This window comes from Parasteatoda tepidariorum, chromosome 7, assembly GCF_982258835.1.
Source record: "Parasteatoda tepidariorum strain Cologne lab strain chromosome 7, Ptep-v5.0, whole genome shotgun sequence".
In the NCBI taxonomy this organism is placed as follows: Eukaryota; Metazoa; Arthropoda; class Arachnida; order Araneae; family Theridiidae; genus Parasteatoda; species Parasteatoda tepidariorum.
The window spans coordinates 94,335,391-94,357,139 of NC_141761.1; the positions used below are offsets into that span (position 1 = coordinate 94,335,391).

General features: G+C 29.2%; 1 protein-coding gene across 2 annotated transcripts in view; it reads left to right on the plus strand.

Moving 5' to 3' along the window:
• Positions 1 to 211: 211 nt before the first annotated feature.
• The window catches only part of LOC107443149 (photoreceptor-specific nuclear receptor), a 61,001-nt gene continuing 39,463 nt past the window's right edge, over positions 212 to 21,749 (plus strand). For both annotated transcript variants that reach the window (XM_016056922.4, XM_016056932.4), the window contains exon 1: positions 212 to 424. In XM_016056922.4, the coding sequence (XP_015912408.1) occupies positions 340 to 424 (85 nt within the window). In that variant the 5' untranslated portion in view covers positions 212 to 339. The remainder of the gene's footprint in view (positions 425 to 21,749) is intronic.

Sequence of the window (21,749 nt, forward strand, 5' to 3'; positions counted from 1 at the left end):
TCTCTGTGTGACTCGTCACAGATGATGAGATCTCATTCGAGGCCAATGAGGAGCCAGTGAGGGCGGGGTCAACCGCCCTCCAATGAAAAGTCCCATTGCTAGAAGATCGGGAGCCGTGATCGCGGGGCGTGTTTAAAAGCCTTCTGTCATGCCCTTTTCCACCCTCCCTCTTTCGTCTATAACTGACATGACATCTAGGCGAATGGCGTCATCCAATAAGATCGCACTCCGGACACATACCGGGGTTGTTTCCTTTTTGATCTCAACCGAGCAGACGGAGAGGTCTCTTATCAGAGGAGAACCTGTTGACTTCTTTTGCAAGGAAAATCAGAAGGGGAGATGTCCGAATCCGAGGCGAGCACCCACATACAAAGTGTCCGGCCTCAGACATCCAGTCCAGCTCAATCTTCTTCTACGGATGATGGTGAGATTATTTGTGACTTTTAAATCCCTTATTTATAATTTGCTTGAAATTAACGGTATTGAATTAACCTGCGAAGTAATATCCTAAGTCCATGTATAATTAGTTTCTGATTAGACTAATTTTACACTGAAATATGAAGACTGATAATCGTTTGCTCTCAGTTTGAAAATATTTTTTTCATAGTCTGTCATAATCTTAATCATTTTCCTTTCTTAGACATAGGAATAATTTTAATTTTAAAAGAGTTAGTTGTCCAGCACAATCTTCTTCTACGGATGATGGGGAGATTATTTGCGACTTTTAAATTCTTTATTTACAATTTGCTTGAAATAAACGCTGTTGAATCAATCTGTGAAATAATATCTTTAGTTCATATATATTTAGTATCTGGTTAGACTAATTTTGCACTAAAATATAAAGACTGATAATTATTTACACTTCGTTTGAAAATATTCTTTTCGTAGTCGGTCGTAATCTTAATCATTTTTCTTTCTTAGACATAGGAGTTAGTAGTCCACCACAATCTTCTACGGATGATGGTGAGATTATTTGACTTTGTGAGATTGATTGAGACTTTTGAATCCTTTATTTATAAATTGCTTAAAATTAACACTGTTGAATTACCCAATGAAAAAATATCCTAAATCAATGTATATTTAGTACCAAATTTGACTAATACTCCACTGAAATATAAAGATTGGTAATTATTTGCATTTAGTTTGAAAATATTATTTTCGTAGTCGGTCGTAGATTATTTTCCTTTCATAATACGTAGTAAGAAAATTTTTAGTTTTAAACGCCAAAGTATCTTACTAGAATGTAAAAATTAAACTGCAGTTTCAGTTAAATATAAAGGCTGATAATTATTTGCAGTTATAGAAATTATCTTTGTCATTTTCCTTTCATAGACGTAGGAATATTTTTTGTTTCAAAAGAGTTAGTAGTCCAGCACAATGTTCTTCTATGGATGATATTGACATCCTTTATGACTTTTAAGTCCTTTATTTATAGATTTCTTAAAATTAACTCTGTTGAATTACCCAATGATGACTGTGAAAAAATATCCTAAGACACTGTATATTTAGTATCAAATTAGACTAATGTTGCACTGAAATAAGATAAAGGCTGAAAATTATTTGCACTTAGTTTAAAAATATTCTTTTCATAGTCGATTCTAGTCTTAGTCATATTCCTTTCATAAACATAGGGATATTTTCAGTTTTAAAAGTCACAATATCTTATTAATGGTTTTGTTTAGATTGTAGTTTCAATTAAATATGAAAGCTGATAATTATTTGCATTTAAAGGAAAGTCATAGAAATATTTCTGTCATGATATTAGTCCTTTTCCTCTCATAAACATAGAGATATTTTTAGTTTTTTAAGTCCCACTATCATATTAAATGTTTTCATTTGACTCAAGTTTCAGTTAAATATAAAAGTTAATTATTCTTTGCACTTGTAGAAAAGTCATGGAAATGTATAGAAATGTTTCATGGGGCATGGGAATATTTTTGGTCTTAAAAACCACAATATCTTATTGAAAGTTTTAAGTTAAAATGCAAAACTTGATAATTATTTGCCTTTATAAGAAAGTCATCGAAATATCTTTCTTTGTCGTAATCATAGTCATTTTCATTTCACAGACAAAGGAATATTTATAGTATTAGAACTCATAAGCAACACCTTTAAAACTCACAATAAAAAATAAGTTAATGCAAAAAATAAATTAACATAGTAATAAACATTTCACTTTGAAAGAAAAATGCTAGATGCTTGTATCAACTATTTTACTGGTCGACTGCGATTTCTACAATAAAATGTAAATTTTTCTTTTCCTTTAGCAAAATTGATGTTTACTATTTCAAAATTGAATTAACTATTTCAAAATTGAATAATTTCAAAATCGGAAGTAATTTTTGTTTATCATCATCGCTAAAATTATTTAACATTATCGAACTACATATACGAGTAGTTAGGGCATCTAATTATTTGCACTGTAGTATGAAAAGTCACAGCCATATTCTTTCCATAGTAATTATGCATATTCCTTCCATTGTCATTGTCACTGTGATTTTCTTTTCATAAGCATATTTTTTTATTGAAAATTCGTAGTATTAAAATATAATTAGCACCAAAAATAAAAATGGATTGAATATATATATTCTTTCCATAGTCATAATGCATATTCCTTCTATAGTCACTGGTATTTTCTTTTCATAAACATATTTTTTGATCGAAAATTCGTAATATTAAAATATAATTTGCGCCAAAAATAAAAATAGATTGAAAAAAATTATCAGTTTCATCAACTTTTCTAAAAAAAAAATAAAAAAAAAAAAAGGAACACTATATTTTAGTGCGAAATGAATGTTTCTCATTTTAAACGCGAATTCTTTGATCATCATCTAGGAAACAATGTAATACTGTTCTATTAGATACGTGAATAATGATTTAAATTAAATTTATAAAATTCATAGTTCACGAATCTTAGTCTCCTGCCTCATTACAAAGCGAGAAGCAAAAGAAAATTTTATTTGTTGTCAGAAAAGGCTAAATGGAATATAAGAGCGAAAAAAATTTGTTTTTGCCACATTTATTGTACAAAAAAAAATTTAAATTACGGTGTGCGTCATGAAGTTTACGAATTATAGATCCGTGTTTCGAAAAAAAAATATTTAGAGATAATTCGCTGAGTGCTAATTAGATTTGAATTCCATTGGAAAAACCATTAGAACCATTGGAAATAAACTAAATCTGTGAAAAATTTGATTGTTGTTAAATTCAAATGTAGAAATACTTAAATAGATACACGGAGAAAAAAAATTCTGGTAAAATTTCTGTACTGTAATGTAATGACATTTCCGATATAAAAAAAAATAAAGTAAATAAAGAAATAAAAAATTGGGTTCATAAAACCAATTAATGCATGCATTTGATAATTTTTCCGTTCATATTTTCCCGTTCATCCGGTTTACCAAAAATTCTGGTTTCCAAAATTACAACCTTTATTACCGTACATTTCGTAAAAAATACTTAACTCTAAAGTAAATTTAATCGAATAAATGGTTTTTATGCCATGCTAAGGTATCACGTTAATAATAACAAATTTCACAGCATTTTCGAAATTTTATTACATATTATAAAATTATATTTTATTGTTTATTTTACCAAAATCACTACTAAGGAGCTTAGTTAAAAGGTACCGAGCTTTTTAGTATTCCCATAGAGCCAGAAACATGATAAATTTTACAACATTCTCGAAGTTTTGACCTTACGTTTGATTTAGATTTTAGATTAATATACAAGCATGAAATTGTGTACTTTGTTCTTGTTTTGGAGATTAATCATAAATTTTCAATAAATACAATACAAATGTAAAATTTATAATTATTGCTTTTATTTAATATATTTCAGAAAAATCGCATAAAAGTGAGATATTTTAAAAATTTATTTCGCAGATAATCATGCAATTTTAAGTGCACTTAGTTTTTGAAATTATTTTATGTTTTAATGTGTATTAAGCTTTAGCGTTTATCTAATTAAATTATCTCGAAAATCAGATAAAGAAAACGCATCTGAATGATTTTCATTTTAATTAATCTCAAAAAATTATGAAGAACATGTAGAATAAATGTAATCAATAATCGGTCTCTTAAAACTATTAAGTAAAATACGTTTTCCGTTTATTTTCATTTTTTAAATATTCAATTTATGTACATATAACAAGAAACATATTTTGATTTTTTTTAAATGTCTATTTTTCGTTTCCAGCTTGTTAATAAGATTCCTGCCTTAGTTGATATAAAAATGTTTGTATTAGAGTATGATTGAGCTTAAAATTATTTCTGTATCTTCCCAGACGTCCACTTTATTTAAAAATGCCTTTCTATTAAATAATATTATTAAGTTTCACATAGTTGTTTGAATTAAAAAAAATTAACATCACCCAAATTGCAGCATGTGTTTGTTTGCGAATTTATTCATGTATCATTCAATAATAAAGTATTAAAAAATTAAAGACTCGTTAAAAAAAAATAGATAATGCAATTTTTTTATTAAAAAGTGGAAATTGCACCATTTTAAATTTCTTTTGAGATAGATTAAAGTAAAATAAAAATGGAAAATCAAAAAAATGTCATTTAAACGTTTACTCCCGGAGTACTTGTACTTTGTTTTCTTAAAAATTAGAAATCAATAATTCAGTAAGTTTATTTCCAGTTCAATTTGCTTCTACTTTTTTGTAGCCGTAACTAAGTAAACTAGAAGTGGTAGTAGCCATTGAATTTGGTGTCGACTTCAGAGCAATTTTTTTTACTTTTATGATTTAACATTCATAATTCTCATGAATAGCACAACACTAATGTAAGGTGAAAAATTCTCCAACTTCCAAATTATTTCAATGAGCATTTAAATAATTATTATCTTAGTTTACTTCAATTATTACCTTAGTTTATATGTTGTTGTTTTTTTCAAATAACTACTGCTGTACATTTTTATAAATTTATAAATGGTTGCGAGTTGAAGTTATATGATTTGTGAAGTTATCGCTTGAAAATGATGTGATTGCGTACAAAACTATATGATTCTTTTAAAATTCATAATAGATGAATATATATCAAAATTTATTTCATATATTTTAAAGATTTCTTATATTTTTAGATTTATTACATCTGTAATATAATAGATGAAATAAATCTAAAATTTCGATAATAATTAATTGTCCATGGAAAAATTACTATTAATATTTTTATTTCACATGCAATTTGCATTTATAGAAAATAAAAATTATATCAAATGGTAAATTAAGATTAAGACTTTATTTTCTTTATTGCCAATTATTAGTTGATAATTGGTTAGTTAAAATGCTGTAATTTTGTACAGAAATATATGAAATAAATTTTGTACATTTCGTCTTTATTTTAATAGTAAAAATTTTTCTGTTTTTTTTTTTTTTCTACATTCAACGACTGTACTGAAATTTGCCTAAAGATTAATAAAATAATTACGAAATAATTATTATCATTATTATAATTAATTACTGAAATTAAATATTTAGTGAAATGATAAATTAGGATTATAACTTTATTTTCTTTATTGAAAATTGTCAATTAGAATTAAAAACTTCCAACATTCATTACAAGAAAAGTACGTCTCTTTTCATTTGTACCATTTATACTGAAAGCAACTTATTACATAAAATAATAAAGTAAAATAAAATGAATTTTTGAAAAAATTAACTTATTTTTTAAATGTTTTAACAACAATGTTCAACAATTTTAATGTCTCTAACAAAATTTGAATTATATTATAAATATAATTCAAATAAATACATTAAATATATTTGCTACAAAATCTTATTTTATAGGAAATAAAAGCAAACTTTGCAAGAGTGAAAATAAAGTAAAAAATAGGGTTCTAAATCAGTTTTCGAATCATTGAAAAGCAGATTACTTTTCGCATTGTGAAACTGTGCCTTAAAAGAGAGATTGGTTAAGATTTAATTGTTATTTTCAAATGTTATGAATGAGTTACAACGATGTGAATATGAGTAGGTTTTGGTACTAAGTTTCTAATAAGTATAATAATAAAAAAGTTTCTTGGATAATAATAAACTTGTGTTGCAATAAAGGTTCTATATAAAATTAGATAGTATTGTATTTTATTTTTTATTTTTTTCATTTTTAGGATTGTAAAGAAAATAAACATTTATAGCTTTTCTATACTCCATTATAGTTAAAAAAAATCTAAATTATCCATCATTCTTTTATCTAGTAATACTTGTTTAAAAGAAATTTCGTTCGATATTTTTTTGTTTCCCGAATATATTTATTTCCCGACTATATTGTTTCGTTAATTAGGTTTCGACAGCCAGTTCAAACCAGTTTATTTTACCTAACTTCTTTTAATATTGTCTTTGGGCAATTCCTCTGAAAAAAAGGGGGGAAAACATTTCCCAGAAGTCTTAATTATTAATAATAATTAATATTTATATTTATACACTGTAAAAAATAGATACTCAAATTTCAGGAAACTTTCTTCGTTTTTGACAAAACCGTTTCCTGGTATATGCTACAGGCAAAATTTTTGTTAAAGTGACGAAATAATTGTCGTCACTTCTTCGAGGAAACGAATTTCGTCAGAATTAAAAGAATATTTCGACATTCTATTTTTTTTTTTTTTTAAAGAAAAAAGGAAAATTTGGGTTACTTAAGGTATAGAACTTTTCGAACAATCACTTTAGCCTGGACACAATGCAGAAGATTTAATGTCACCTAAACGACACCAGAGATGGCAGATAAATTGCACCCATGCCCGAAGTGGGAATCGAACCCGTGATCTTCTTGGCTTGAGGCCAATTCCTTAATCACTATACATCAGGTCGGCTTGTCCTGCTCTTCATTTTCGATTGTATATTCCTCATTCTGGCCTCGCCATTCTGGTTAATAATCTCCCACAATGCACTACGATGAGGTTTCTAGTTGAGGAAGCATTTTTGTCAATATATTTGAGAATTTGAATTTCGTCACAAATCACGTCGTTTTTTAAGAAAATGATGCTCACATTTAACGAAATATAGTTCAAAGATTGCTGAATTGTCAAAAGTGTTACGTAAATTTTATTTTGACTGAGTAGTCTTTACATAGTGTACCTTAAATACTCTTTACAAAACTCATATTTTTAAAATTTTCATAATAAAAGAAGTATAGGAACTCGAGAAACAGAATTAAAAAAATAATTTTAGAAAAATTTTCAAAAATGAGTCTTTTTACTTCAAAGAAAATAAAAAGAAGGATACTATTAGTTTCTACAATAATAAGGGACGATAAAAATACAATCGAAAAAATAATAAATACAATTTCAATTAATTTCATCGTATCCGGAAAAAAAATTTAATGAGGAAAATAATTTTCCGTGGCTTTTTCTTAAGACACACGCAAAAATAAAAATTAAAATATCTTAAAAAGAGCGGATATGATAAATTTTTTCAATGTGCAATTTTTAAAAAGGCATCGAATTGACTTCAGAACCAAACGACAGGATAGAATATTGAAAGAACTAAATTCTTAGCATGCAATTCAGAATCTAGATAAACAAAATATTGTTTTATAATGTAAATTCATAAAACATAGTACATTTAAAATAATTATCCAAAAGTTTGAAAATTGAATTGTCAAGTAAAATTACTTATAACGCTTTTGCTGCTAACATCCTAGAATGGTGGAGAAACATATTTACAGATAACTCAACACATTCAAATTACCAGGTATGATAAGATTAAAAAAATTGCTTGCAAAGTTTTATTCTTATTTCTGTTTGCTATTGCTTTTTATTTCTAAAAAAAAGTATGGATTTTTTTAATAGCTCTTTTAATAAATAATAATATATATTTTAAATTATAGTTAATTGAACCCTAAGTAGTTAGTTTTATGAACTTTGAAGGTTCACTTCGTTTTCGTCCGTTAAATGGAAAATATTTCGTTTAAATTAAAAATACACTTTTTTTTTTTTACATCAAAGACAAAAAGATTTTTTTTTCAACTATCACAACTTTTAATGAATAATCTTGAAATTCAGTGTTTTCCAACTGTTTCACATTTATTTGCGACAACGCATAAAAATAAATTTATTCAGATATAGATTCGTGACAAAAATTTGTAGTAATCTATTTTACGAATGAAATAGTGCAATATACGTAATAGCGTACGCAAGGACCGATAAATGATTTTCTAACAATGTAACTAATTATTTCTGTTCACTAAATTACAATTCTTGGCATAAAATGGATTTCTTTAAAACAAATAAATTTCGAAATAACTAAAATAATTTCTATTTCAAAATTGTGGAAAAAATCGTATAACCATGAGAGTGATCAAAATTTTGGTTTCCATAATGTAATTTTTAAATTTCGTGTTGGTTTCATGATATCTACATCTATTTACACGAACTTGCAATTATTTACGAATGATTAATAATCACATTTTATTCAAAGGTAATTTTATTCAATAAACTGTTTCAATAACTATTCATTATTTTTATACAGAAATTTTTGTATTGAGCAATATAAGAAGGAAGAAAAATATATTGAATGATTCACGAGAAACAATATTAAAAAAAATATTTAAAAAATTATATTATAATGAAATAATGTAAAAAATATATATTTTTGTAATTTTTTTGTATTATACTATGTCTAAACTTTTATTGAACTTTATTATAAAGCGTTTATTGTACGTTCTAAAATAGCACGTTTTCAGCAATTTTTAGTTCATTTTTTCTTAAAATCTGTAAAAGCCCAAGCCTCCATCCTGTAATGTTTTCACTGCGATCTGCGAGCTGTAGCAGAGAAAACACTTCTACAGAAACCACACGCTACTTCCGTACAGCTTCTGATACTATCGTTACGCGGGCTGCGACGTCTTTGTCTCTGATGTGATTTCGAAATCTTTAACCCATTCCTGCATAGCGTTCTTAAAAAAAGAAATTAAAAAAAAATTAAAAAATAAAAATTCCCTTCCTCAACGAAGAAAAGAGGGGTAGCACAGGAATGTCTTTCTTAAGATTTATTTTGCAAAAACAAAGTTCTGTCAACCACAATTTATTAGGAATATAAATATTCACATTTGGGTCGTTAATCAACACGCAATGCTTTTTTAAAGAGTAAGTGTTAGGGTAATTCATAAATAGAACACATTTGCATTTGGGAAATATGGATTAAAGACATTGATTTCGCTTAAACCTTCCATATTCTTTAAAAATTTCAAGCTTATTTTCTTTGTATCTGAAACTAGTTTACTTGACTGCAATTATGTTTTTTTTCTTCTTGAAATTAGTTGGAAAAGAAGTACTTTATAAGAATATTTTATTTTTTTCTTAAATTGATTTATGCTACTCTTTGTTAAAATTTAATATAGACATATTTCTCAAAATAAGTGTAGTGTCTTAATTCGTGAATTTCCTGAATAAAGTTCACGAAATTGGTTCAATGTAACGATTATTTATTTCTATTTAACAATAGCTTTGGACACAAAATAATCATGCATTATTGCTCCTTTATTTAGATATTATTTCTTTTATAGACTAAATATAAAATATTGATTAAAATTTAAATAATTTGAAAGCATATTGCTTAGTTCTGAATTGCAGTGATGATAAATGAACATCCTGTACTGTTGCAGTGGTTTTCGTAAAAGAAAAATTAACATCGCATTAAAAGAAATTATTAACCCCAACCAAAACAGCAAATATTTAATAGCTAATCTTCAATGCATATAATAAATAAACTAATATGTTAAACCAAAAAAAGCTTAATTTAATCGAAAAGTTAATTTTTTCTCTAAAAATAATTCTATCATTAAGAAACATAAAGGGAAATTCAAAGTAATAAGCTAAAAAATAAATTTATTAATTAACTGGTAAGAGAAAAAAAGTTTTGATTATTTCCTTTCAAATTATGGCATTATAAAATCGGAGTACAATTAATAATAATTTAGGTAGAGTGTGTCTATCTGTTTGTGTGCCAGAGTTCTGAAGTTTGAATAGCGGGTGCAAGGGAAAATTTTAGCCCCCGGTACTGAAATCCTTTAAAAATTTTCATTAATCCATATCACAGGGTCACATTAAAAATAATTTTTTTATGGATTTAGGATTGCGCGTTGCTACAAATTAAGCTGCGGACAATTCTGTTTTTCGATTATTTATTAAAGCTATCATCAGCGATGTTTGTTGGCTTACAGTTCAATTAAATCAAAATGATTTACTCAGGGAGTTTATCGCACTTACTTAAGTTATTAATATTTTTTTACTCATTATCCTAGTGTAAGGATCCAGGAAAAAATATAACAGCGACGTTATTGACTATTTATTTATTTTTACCTTCGTAGAACAACGGGTATTAAACTAGTACTGATAATAATATTAAAATCTTCTTCATGTTCCAAATAACTATAAATTTTTAAATGCCCGAAATCTTAACTGTAGTCATTTTAATGCATAATAACAATGCACGATTATTTATTTTAGTGTGATTTGATTTAATTTCTTTTTTTTTTTTACTCGTGATTTTTTACTAACAATGCGTCCCCAATATCACGATCCGAAATTCAATTTTAGGTTTGTGACTTCTTCAATTATATTTTAATTTTTAGTAATGCTTATTTTTTATTTCAATATTTAGTTATAGATTATTGGCTCGAATGACTTCAGTTTTGTTAAAGATTGTCAAAGTTTATTTTTACGGAGATGCATAGCGAACACGTTCCATGCTTTCAACATATTTTTAGGATTACATCTATGTATTCTACAAATTCGCACTATAATCTGAACATTTTGGAGGAACGTGTCATAAGGTTAATATAGAACCCAGTTTAAAAATATTAGAAGCCAGAACAAAAATGCATGGTCTATGCTTCTTAGATTAAAAGAGAACAATCGAACTCAATTTGTGATTTATTTTACGTTACTTAACTCCCACATTTACTGCTATTATTTTAACTCCTACATTACAGTTTACTTAAAATGAAAATTAAATTTATTGCGAAATACTTATTAAAATTAAACTTAATGAGTATTTAAGATCGCTTGCAGTCAGACAAGAAAAAAATATGAGCAATTCACTAACTAGGGCCAAATTAACCAACCTACATTTAAAATATTTAAATAAAAGCAAATAGGAAATGATTATCTATATATGTATATTATGTAGTTCTCAAAAAAATCAAAATTTGACTATCTTTCTTATGAGTTTTCTCTTTGAGTAAACACGGATTTCACGAACCCAGTAATCTTTCTCCTTTCCATATACTATTTTTTTTAGTCATACGTTTACGATACCATTCTACCAGCTTAACTAAAATACCTTATATATTTATTATTAAATATTTAGCCTATTCCGACTCTTTTTGTTATCAACTCTATAATCAATCCATTCACTGTAAAAAAAAATTTAAAAATTTGAAATTGAGAAAAAATGTGCCAAAATAGCTACGACAAGTACAGTCGAATTTGAAAACATCAAGTACTAATTATTGAGTATAGTGACATGCTAAAAACAGCATACACTCATTCTTGAGAAAATTGCTCAGTCTCAAAAAATTGCGTATCATTTATTCATTTTGAGTAATTCTTTACTTAAATGAGAGTAGTCTCAAAAATAAGATATTTGATACAATAATTTCTTCCAAAAAGACTATAGGAAGTTTCAATTTTGAGTACTTGCTCTTTATTATGAGAGCCGTTACCAAAAAAGAGTACGTGCGAGTTTGAATAGGTTGGGATCGGAGCCGTTTTGAGTATGTGATGTATTCAAAAGTGAGTATTTTGTAACTCAAAATTGCATACAAATTTCTGTATGTTAATTTTACATAATGCAGTTAGAAATTAAACAATTAAAGCAAACTAACATAATTAACGAAATTATAAAGAAGCAGTTAAGTTTTTATTATTATTCATTTTAGTTAGACAGCATTATCTACAAACAGCTTCTTCCTTTAATGCAGGACATACTCAGAAAATACCAGTACGTCGTCATGTTTATGGATAAGACCGTCTTTTATGGACGCTCCCCCATCAAGAGGAGAAACGTCCTAGTGAGAAGAGGTTCCAGGAGCAATCGAAAATTAATTACGTTAACTGGATAGCAGGAGAGGCGTTGATTTCATCATCGATAATCTCGGACCCAAAGCCTCGACTCGCACTCATTCAATTACTAAAACCCCCTTTCCTTACCCCTCTGCCCCCGCTTTCTCGAACGAACCTCGTTAAGTACCTGGAATTGAGTGGTGCTGGTAAGCGGGAGGGGTCGCCCCAGCACATACACAGAGAGAGCCCCAGCTTCATTTACATCCATGGCGTGGCTCTTCTAAATTCGGGACGAGAGGGCTCTTTGCACAAATGCGCCCTAATTCCGAAAGCTGCAGTATCCTTCATTAGATTCCGTTCTTTGATTCTTTCTTTTACTCTTTCTCTTTCCGTCTTAAAGGAAAGAGTGGGTTGTAAAAAATAAAATAAAATAAAGTGGAATAGAATAAAATAAAGCGGGGGTGTTGTGGATGAGGGAATATACTTCTTCGGAGAGGAGTGGCTCACTTTGCATAGCGAAGCAGACGAGAATTAAATTTCACATCCTCGTCTCTTTTATTCGGGATGGATACTCCTTCTATCCGCAATTTTTATTTTATTTTTATTCTCCCATTCTTTTGTTCGAGTTCGAGAGGGTGCGCTTTAATTTTGGAAAGGAATATTTAAATCTTGTCTCGCTGCACAAAGAGGGTAAAAAGTTTTTTGTCGTTGTCGTAACACGCAAAGGTCATCCAGGTCCATCAGCATTCCCTCTCGAACAGATGGGGTCTGTCTTTCCGCTTTTAAACATCGACATTAATTCGAAGAAGAGGAGATGAACTGGTTGATAGGGAGCGTTGAATAAATGAGATTAGGAACAAAAGGTCAACGGGTGCCTTAAGAATTATTTTAATCAGTTTAGACTAGCCGCTACCGCCGACATAATTTTTAAACTCTTTCCATCCATAACATGTTAAGTTTCTTTCTTTCAAAAGAAGTTCGATAATTATTATTATTAAAATTTCGATTTTGATTTACTTGAATGTAGAGTTTTCAAAACATAGAAGAGGATATTGTTTTTCAAAATGGCAACATTGTTGTATTTCATAGAAATGGTATTAACTTTACAAAAGGCTCTTGTCTGTGGAATAATTTCAGAGTATAAGTATTGAATTTCGTTTTTAAACATTACTCTTTCACCGTGGGAAATAAAAATGCCAAAATTTAAGTGCCATATACTTGAACAAAGGTATAATTTTAAACTATATTAGAAGAATTATCTGGACTTTAGAACGGACAAATGAATAAGAAAAGCCGAGGTATCAAAGCTGCAACAAGTAATTTAAAGCAGTAAAACAGATGCCGACCGGATGTTTGGAGGTAAAGGTGTTGGCCCCTCATACCAGGAAAGTTCCGCTTTCGAATCTCGCTTCGGAACGTTTGAACTTAACACTGTTTTTCGAAGCTCAGTCGCCAATGAAAATAATAAAATAAAATCATAGTTTAAATGCCTTACATTTGAAGCAATACGATGATTTTAAACTATATATACAATCTTGCCGTGAACAGACAAATAACTTAAATATTTTAAAAGTTGTTAACTTTTTTAAAACTCACCAATTAGGCAATATTTTTCCAATGAAATGAAAATTATAAAAATCAATGCTTTATTCTTATTGTTTGTAAATTTTTATGAGCCCAGATAATACATCATAGGAGTAAGTTTTTAAATATTAAAAAATTAGACAACAAGCGCTTTTTCTTCTCTCGAAACTGTAGTTTTTCGCCATATTGACGTTTTGTGCCATTCAAAATAAGCATAGAGGGTGCTGGCTAAAGGTAGGCTAAACTTCACCTGAGACGTGAGTAATTGATGTTGTTAACAGTTATGAAAATAGCATATTAATCGCAGATAAGCGTCATTTATCCTTGGGCATTTCTCCGCTATCTTTTCAGTCTTTGTTTTGACGTTTTGTTGTTGTTGTCGTTCATTTACGTCGCACTAGAGCTGCACAAGGGGCTATTGGCGACGGTCTGGGAAACATCCCTGAGGATGATCCGAAGACATGCCATCACAATTTAGATCCTTTACAGAGGGGATGGCACCCCCGCTTCGGTAGCCCAACGACTTGCACGCGAAGTCGAGCACTTTACGGTAGCACAGTTTCACGAGGACCAATACCGCAAACCCTCGGTCCCTACGCTGACTGATCCAAGTGGGTCACCCACCCGCCCACTGACCGCAGCCAGTGATGCTTGACTTCGATGATCTTCTGGGAACCGTGTCTTAACGATCAGTCCACTGCTGGATTGTTTTGACGTTTGATTGTCCGCCTAAAGTCGTGAAATCAGTATTTAGAAATTTCCTCTTATGATATTCAAAATCAATACGTTTTAAGCATCCTAAGCGCACTAACTCTGATTGCTACTCTGGAATGAAATAAATGTGAAACTAATTTCTTCGTTGCAGCAAATAATTTCTAACAATTTTATAATACTTTTTATCCCTTAAGACAATTGACTACGCTAAAATAGCTGATTTTATGCTAAATTAGCTTTTTTGTTTACTACTATTTGTTAAATATTAAAGAATAAGATCTTAGGATTATAAAAATGTCTTCATTTATTTATTTATTCATTATTATTATTATTTGGTAATCTCTGAAATCAAGTTATGACTGACTAAAGAGGCAACTTAATACTCCAGAAGTAAGTTAGAAATGTTGAGAATTTCTTCTTAAATTAAAAAAAAATTTTTTTATTATGAATCATCGTAAAATTTATCATTTATTGTTTTAACACTTAATTATAATTATTTAGGATTTTTAGGATGTGTATTTGAAAGCAATTGACAACGAAATTATGAAAAGAAACTATTTGTGTTATAAAATTAGGTCATCATTAGGCCGTCGAAACTAACATATGGTCATTTTTCAACCATGTAAATTTGAAAAAGCTTAACAAAAATCATAAATTTGCAGTTTTTTCTTGTAGAGTGATATACTTCCGGGAAGTTTTTTAAATATTAATTTCAGAACACAGAAAAGGGTCGAAATAGTGATATTGAAGATATAGGTAAGGTTACATCTAGATTATAGGTAGTATTAGAATTAGATTTAAGATTGATGAGATGAAGACATTAGACGTTTAACAAACAGAAATAACAATATCTTATTGCATGCTCCAAATGGGAAGCTATATTCGATTAATCATTACTTTTTAATATTTAGTCTGCATTTTTAAGGTAACGCTATCTAGTGCTTCTGAAAAATCATTACAACAATTATGAACACATGAAATTAGATTTTACACGTTGGAGTTAAAATAGCAGTATTTGGCATAAACCTGATATTTTGCTAGTTTTCAATCAAAGTTCTCAAAAATTTAAAAACTTTATGATAAATCAATATAATTTTGATTAGTTATTTCCTTCTATGGCCCAATCAAGCTTACTATACACACGTTTTGCCTTTGTTAAAAAAAAAAAAAAAAAAAAAAATTCGAACGTAAGCAAACATTTTAGTATTGAAAACATCATAGTTCTGTCAAAATTTCGGCATTTTTATTCATTTTATTTCTAAAGCCTTTCAATAACTTTTATTCGTTTAAGTAATATTGTTGTTCCTTTTTTAAGTTAAAAATATATAAATTCTATGAAATTAATAACCTTAAGCTATTTGAATTTAATATTTACACTCTTAAAATTTACATTTTATAATTGTATCTAGAAAATACTTATTATTGGTTGAAGGCTAATCAAAGTACAGTTTTGAAAGCCCAAAATATAAAATACACACAAAGAAAAAGGTATGGTCAAAACTACCAGAATATGGAGAAATTTTCCATGTTTCTGGCCATGTTTCTGAGAACATCAAAGAGATCAGTGATTTTTACAGAAGCACTTTGGTAATGATTCTTATAAAATTAACAATAGAATATAATTTTATAAAACCCAATAAAATTTGGTAACATTTGGTAATTATATCATAATACCTTAAATCATAGCATAAAAACTATTTATTCGGTTAGATTTATTTTTCAGTTTTGTATTTTTTACTAAATGTGTGGAAATAAGAAGTATGATTTTGAAATCCAGAATTTTCGGTTAACCGTTACCGTATGAATGGAAAAATTGCCAAATTTAATGGTTTAAATACTGTCTGTTTCGGTTTTATTAACCAGAATTATGGTTTTTTCCCCCAAAAAAATGTCGTCATCATAAAAGTACGGTAATTTCTTCAGACTTCTTTGCTTCGCGCTTTAATACCAAGTTATTTTTAAAAAAGATCTGTGAAAAAGCATCCAAGAAGAGCAAATTCCTTAAGAGAGCACAAAAATTTTCCTTCATAAGCAGAGGAGGAGTTTAGAAGGTGATTGGGTGAAAGATTTCAGGGGATAGAGCGTTTGCCTCCCAATGAGGTGAACCGGGTTCGAATCCCAGCGATGGCTGATCGATACGAATTCCGCATCAAAAAATCCACCAAAATTTCTCAAAATTTTGATTACTGACACTCATAAATTTGGACTTATCCTGATTAATAGCTAAACCCAATGTTTTAGCAGAAGCCTCAAACCTGATAAAAGATAAGACAGCCTGTTTGTTACGTCCTATTAAATCAATGTCATCTGCACAATCCAATAGTTGAACAGACTTTTGGATAATCGTATCCCTAGCATTTATATTAGCATTTCTAATTGTTTTTTCCAGTGTAATGATCTTAAATCGTAAAAGATATTAATATAAGAAAATGATTCACAGCATACGTTAGCTGAACTTAAATTATAGTGGATATATTAATACAAAGAAATAATTACAACATACGTTAGCTAAACTATAGTGTATATTAATACAAGAAAATGATCACAACAAATCAAAAAATTTATTCAGTGCTTGATTCTTTTTTTTTCCTGTACATTTTTTAATTTTCTTTTACTATTTTTGAAATGAGTAGAAATTTTTAATCTGTGCTACTCAGCTTAGATTTTATTATTCGAGAATATTCGATTCGACTTACAATTATATTATTCGACAAAAATAAATTTGTAAGTTTCTTTATTTCGTTATATTTTTTCACTCTTTTAAACGTAGACGTCTGATTATTATACTAAATTATTATACGATACTATACAATTGCTATATGATAACAGATAAAAGTATATTGAACAATTAATATTATGAAATAGTGAGAATATTCGCATAATGCAAAACGGAAACCAACGGAGAAATTTGTTAAAATAGTATAATGTATTTAAAAAAAAAGAAAAAGGTTAACTAGAATAAGAGGCAATTTTTAAGAAAAAAGAATTACTTTAAAATACAACTGTAGACAGTAGCATTGCGGAAAAACATCATAAAGGAAGTTTAAATAAAAATGAATGCAATTTCCAAGAAGAAGAGAAAAATTTAAATTCAAAATATATCCTAAACGAATGAAAGACCTGAAAAAAAAAGGATGCCTTGAATGCTTATTTCAAAAAATATCAATTTTTCTTCCTTTGAATAAGGAAATCGAAGAAAGAATTTTTTTCCCTCACAAAGAGGAGAGTGCTATTCACTCCTTTATGTTTGCTATTGGATTGGATGATAGATTTAGAGGCTTTCGGACTTTTATAGACATACAGCAGGTAAATAGTTGAACTTCTCACACTGTAAAAAAAAAAAAGAAGAGTTTCTTTTTTTTCTTTCTATTGCTCCATACCAAAGCCGTTTTGCCACTCCACAAATCGTTTCTTGCATGCAACCGCGGTCGATCATCAGACGATAAAAGAGCGAGCGGATTTTAGCCTCCCGACATTTGGGGTCAGTGTAGCGCACGTAATGGGGTCTTTTGTGCAGCGCCCCCACCTCCCCCACTTTACAGAGGGCTAGTAGAGGGAGAAATTGAAAAGAAGGGATAGTGATCGCAGCTTTTAAATCCCCCGGAAAAGGCTGATCCCGTGGTTCATTTCTCGATGGTGCGCGTGTCAAAATGTCACCATAGTCAAAGCGCCTTAACGGTTCCATCCTAAGCTCGGAGATTGAATCTCCACCCACGCCACCCCCCTTAAAACCTCATCCCGGTATGCTGGAAATGGAATAGCCGTCATACTCTGCAACGCCAGAAGATTTCGATCCGATTAATCGCAATCGTATCATCCTGTCATCCGGGTTCGCTTCTGCAGTCGAGCGATTTACCTTAATTTGATCCCCCCTTTCCCATTTACGACTGCTTCTCTGTTGACATTCCAGATAATGCTTCTCCCCCACATGTACAATAACTCTTACTGGATTGCTGGTTAGTTTGGAAATGCTGTCCGACAAAAATCTCTTAGCTCCCATTCATGGCCGATGAGCTTATCCCAGGTTAAGAAGAGGAATTTTTTTTTCCTCTTCTTCTTCTCTTTTGATGACTCCCTTGTGTCTAATAAGAGATCATGATCTATAAAAAGTTATAAGAAGAACTGGATAAGAAAATAAAGTTGGGAATAGCTAAAGCCAACTGTGTCATTTTCCTTTGGCATAAAGAAAAAGTATTGTTTTCGAATCGAAATATTTTTATAAGTTTATTTCCTCTTCAGTAATACACTAAGAATTATATCACCAATGATTGACTAGAAATCAAAACGGATTGATAAAAAAAATATCCCTGAGAGAGTATTATTTTTGAGAATTACTATTTTCAAATTTTATTGCTATAACAGAGGACGAAAAACTGTTATATATTTTGTAAATAAAGTTTTCGTTATTGAAATGCAAACACATAAAGCCCATGCCCAACAGAAGAAGATGAAACTGAAAACTTCAAAATGAGTTTGATAGCAGTTGGAAACGAACAAAAAAATTTGAAATGTTATCAGAAAAAACCCAACGTAGGCAATCAAACTGGTATTGATGTTTTGACACTTCCTTTATCATTAGTTATTCATTTAATTTTGATCTTGAATTTGCTTCTTTGCCGCTTAAATATTAACTGGTGATTATCAATAAAAATATTATTTAAACTTTATTAATTTTACGATGTTTAAAATAATATTTACATTAGGGGTGGTATTTAAAAAACACCCAGTATACACTGATTATCCTAATAGCAAAAATCGACTCCAAGCACCGTTAAAATTACCTTCAATGATTCTGTAAAAAAGGTGCTAGTAAACCAGCGGATTTTTTTTAAAGTTGTTTTTGTTTTAAACAATAAAATTTAAAAAATTTGATAAAACTTTAAAATATTGCTTAGAATTATCATAGCACCTCCTTACACAAAGCGACTTAACTTTTTTATGATATGAGTTTCTTCTTTAATCTTTTAAGATACTTTTAGAAATTTGAGCAAAAACAACTCAACTGAGTTGTGTTTCTCCGTTAGAAAGCATCGAATAAAACTAGTTTAAGCGGTAAAACTAAAAAAATTTACGGAAACTTGATTTACGATTGATAATTAAAAGGTTAAGTACTTGCTCTAATAAAAATACAGTTTTTCTTTCTTTTATAGTACCTTCATTTAATGGAAAATCAATGATAAAAGGAAAATAAAAAAAAACTATTTGTTACCTTTTTTCCCCTTGCAGCACGAGAAATTTATAATTTAATCGAGTTCTAAACTATCTAGATATTGGAGGCTTTCTCATAATCTTGCACTTCAAATCCACTCTTCAATATCTGATCGGTTTTCTGAAACAATATCGGATATAGATTTCAGCAATAGCTTAAAATCAACGTTATTACGGATAAAACTAGACTCTTTTTCAGTAAACGAGACACTTTAAAAAAGTTAAAGGATTTTAAAATCATTTACTTCTAAACAGAAAAAATGAAAGATTTTGAGATACTATAACCAAGTGATAAATAGAGGTAGAAAATGCTTTTCATTAATCTAAGCAAACGTTGATTTATTGGCATATTGTTGATGCTTTTGAATTTTTTTTAAATAAAAATGTAATAAGAAGCATAAATTTTATAGAAATTTTTTTTTACTAAGACATGTTTTTTTACGAAACACATTTTTTGTAAAGTATTTTTACTTTACAAAAAATGGGTAAAATAAACAAAACAAATTGCACTTTTGTAAGTATGCTTGTGTGTATGTAAGTGTTTGTTTGTAAGTATGTAAGTATATTAGTTCTAAGTTTTCCTAATACCCTGAGAGACAAAGGTAGAAAAATTGATCATTAGTATATTATTTTTTTAACTATCTATTAATTTTATCCTTCAACTATCTTTTAAAAAGAGTTGAAGGATTTTAAAGTCATTTACTTCTAAACTAAAAATTGTACCGTTACCCCTTTGGCTGTGATCTCAAAATTTAAATTTAGTAACGGTTACCCAGGTTATTTAGTAGACAAATATCTAATGAATTACAGAAAACTTTCAACATTTAAAACTCATTTTTATTGCACCTCTAAATCTTCAAAAACATAATTTCACACATTTCCAAATGCTAACATGGGAATAAATATTTATACATTAATTAAAACAAAAATGCAACCTTAAAACACTCAAGCATAACCTTCAATTTCTACAGTTCAAAAAAGAAATTTAAAAAATAAGAACTGCATTTAACATTTCTAAAAACACAGACTTGGTTTATGATATCTATAAATTACACTTAAATACTGATTGTTCTCCTACACAAAAAAACACCATAACAGTTCAGAATTTTCGGTAAATGATTCCTCGAAAATGTTAACGAAATAAAATCTAAAGTTTTATAAGTACCCTACGGAATTTACTGCTTTCACTCTGGAACCGCCCACCGGAAAGGTAGATGAACTCATGGACAAACTCCTCGGCTAGGATCTCGAAATTTCTCCAGCTATTCTAATTTCAAGCGACTTAGGCATGTAGAAGGGGGACACCGGACGTCCAGCATAGATTCCTTCGGACTTGGCCCATCGTCTCAAAGATATCGGCTTTTGGCTAATCCCGGTAGTCCTTCCCGCTAGAGACTTCAGTTTAGCTTTCCCTAAGGTTACGATCCACCATCTCCGAGATACTGTCACGAACCACTCCTTCAGCGGACAAACTCCGTATCCCCAGGATACTGCTCTGGTTAACTGCTTACTACTGGTACTGCAACTGCTTTTAGCCACATTCGTTGCTTCTCTTTTATCCTCCCTTCAACAAGGCGAAAGAATCTAGACTGACCTGTTTACCACGTCCAGAGTCATCCCGCATCCGGCGGACGTCAGAACCAAAAAAAAAAGTCCCTGAGAAAAACCGTCATAAATCCACCAATACCCTATACAAGTTATAATACCATCCTCAATAAATATTAATAAATTTAGTTACATAGATTTCACCCCAAAAATCCCTTTTTAAAAGACTAATTCAAAATTTCTAAAGAAAATATCATTATTATGATTGAATTTAAACTTTACCATAGTGGTGCCATCTACAGACAAATAACCTATCTTTAAAAGTATTGAAAAAAAAACTATAATAAATTTCAATTTATTACAAAATAAAAGATTTTCATATACTCTAACCAAGTGATAAATTGTGTTAAAAATACTTACCGTTTATATAGGCTAACGTTGATATATTTGTTTCTATAATCTGTAGACTGAATCTGAAAAGGTTTTTAAAGCATTTTAGTAACTGGCTCATTAAATGCGAGTGAAAAATTCATATTTATAGCTAAATAAAAGAAATTAAACTCTCTCTGACTTTGAATTCTAATTCTACGCAATATAATTAGATTGAAATGAGAAAATAATTAGTATTTTAAAAACAATAGCATAGAATTAAAAGACAACGGAGCGTTGAAAATAAACTTTAAATTTGCTTACAT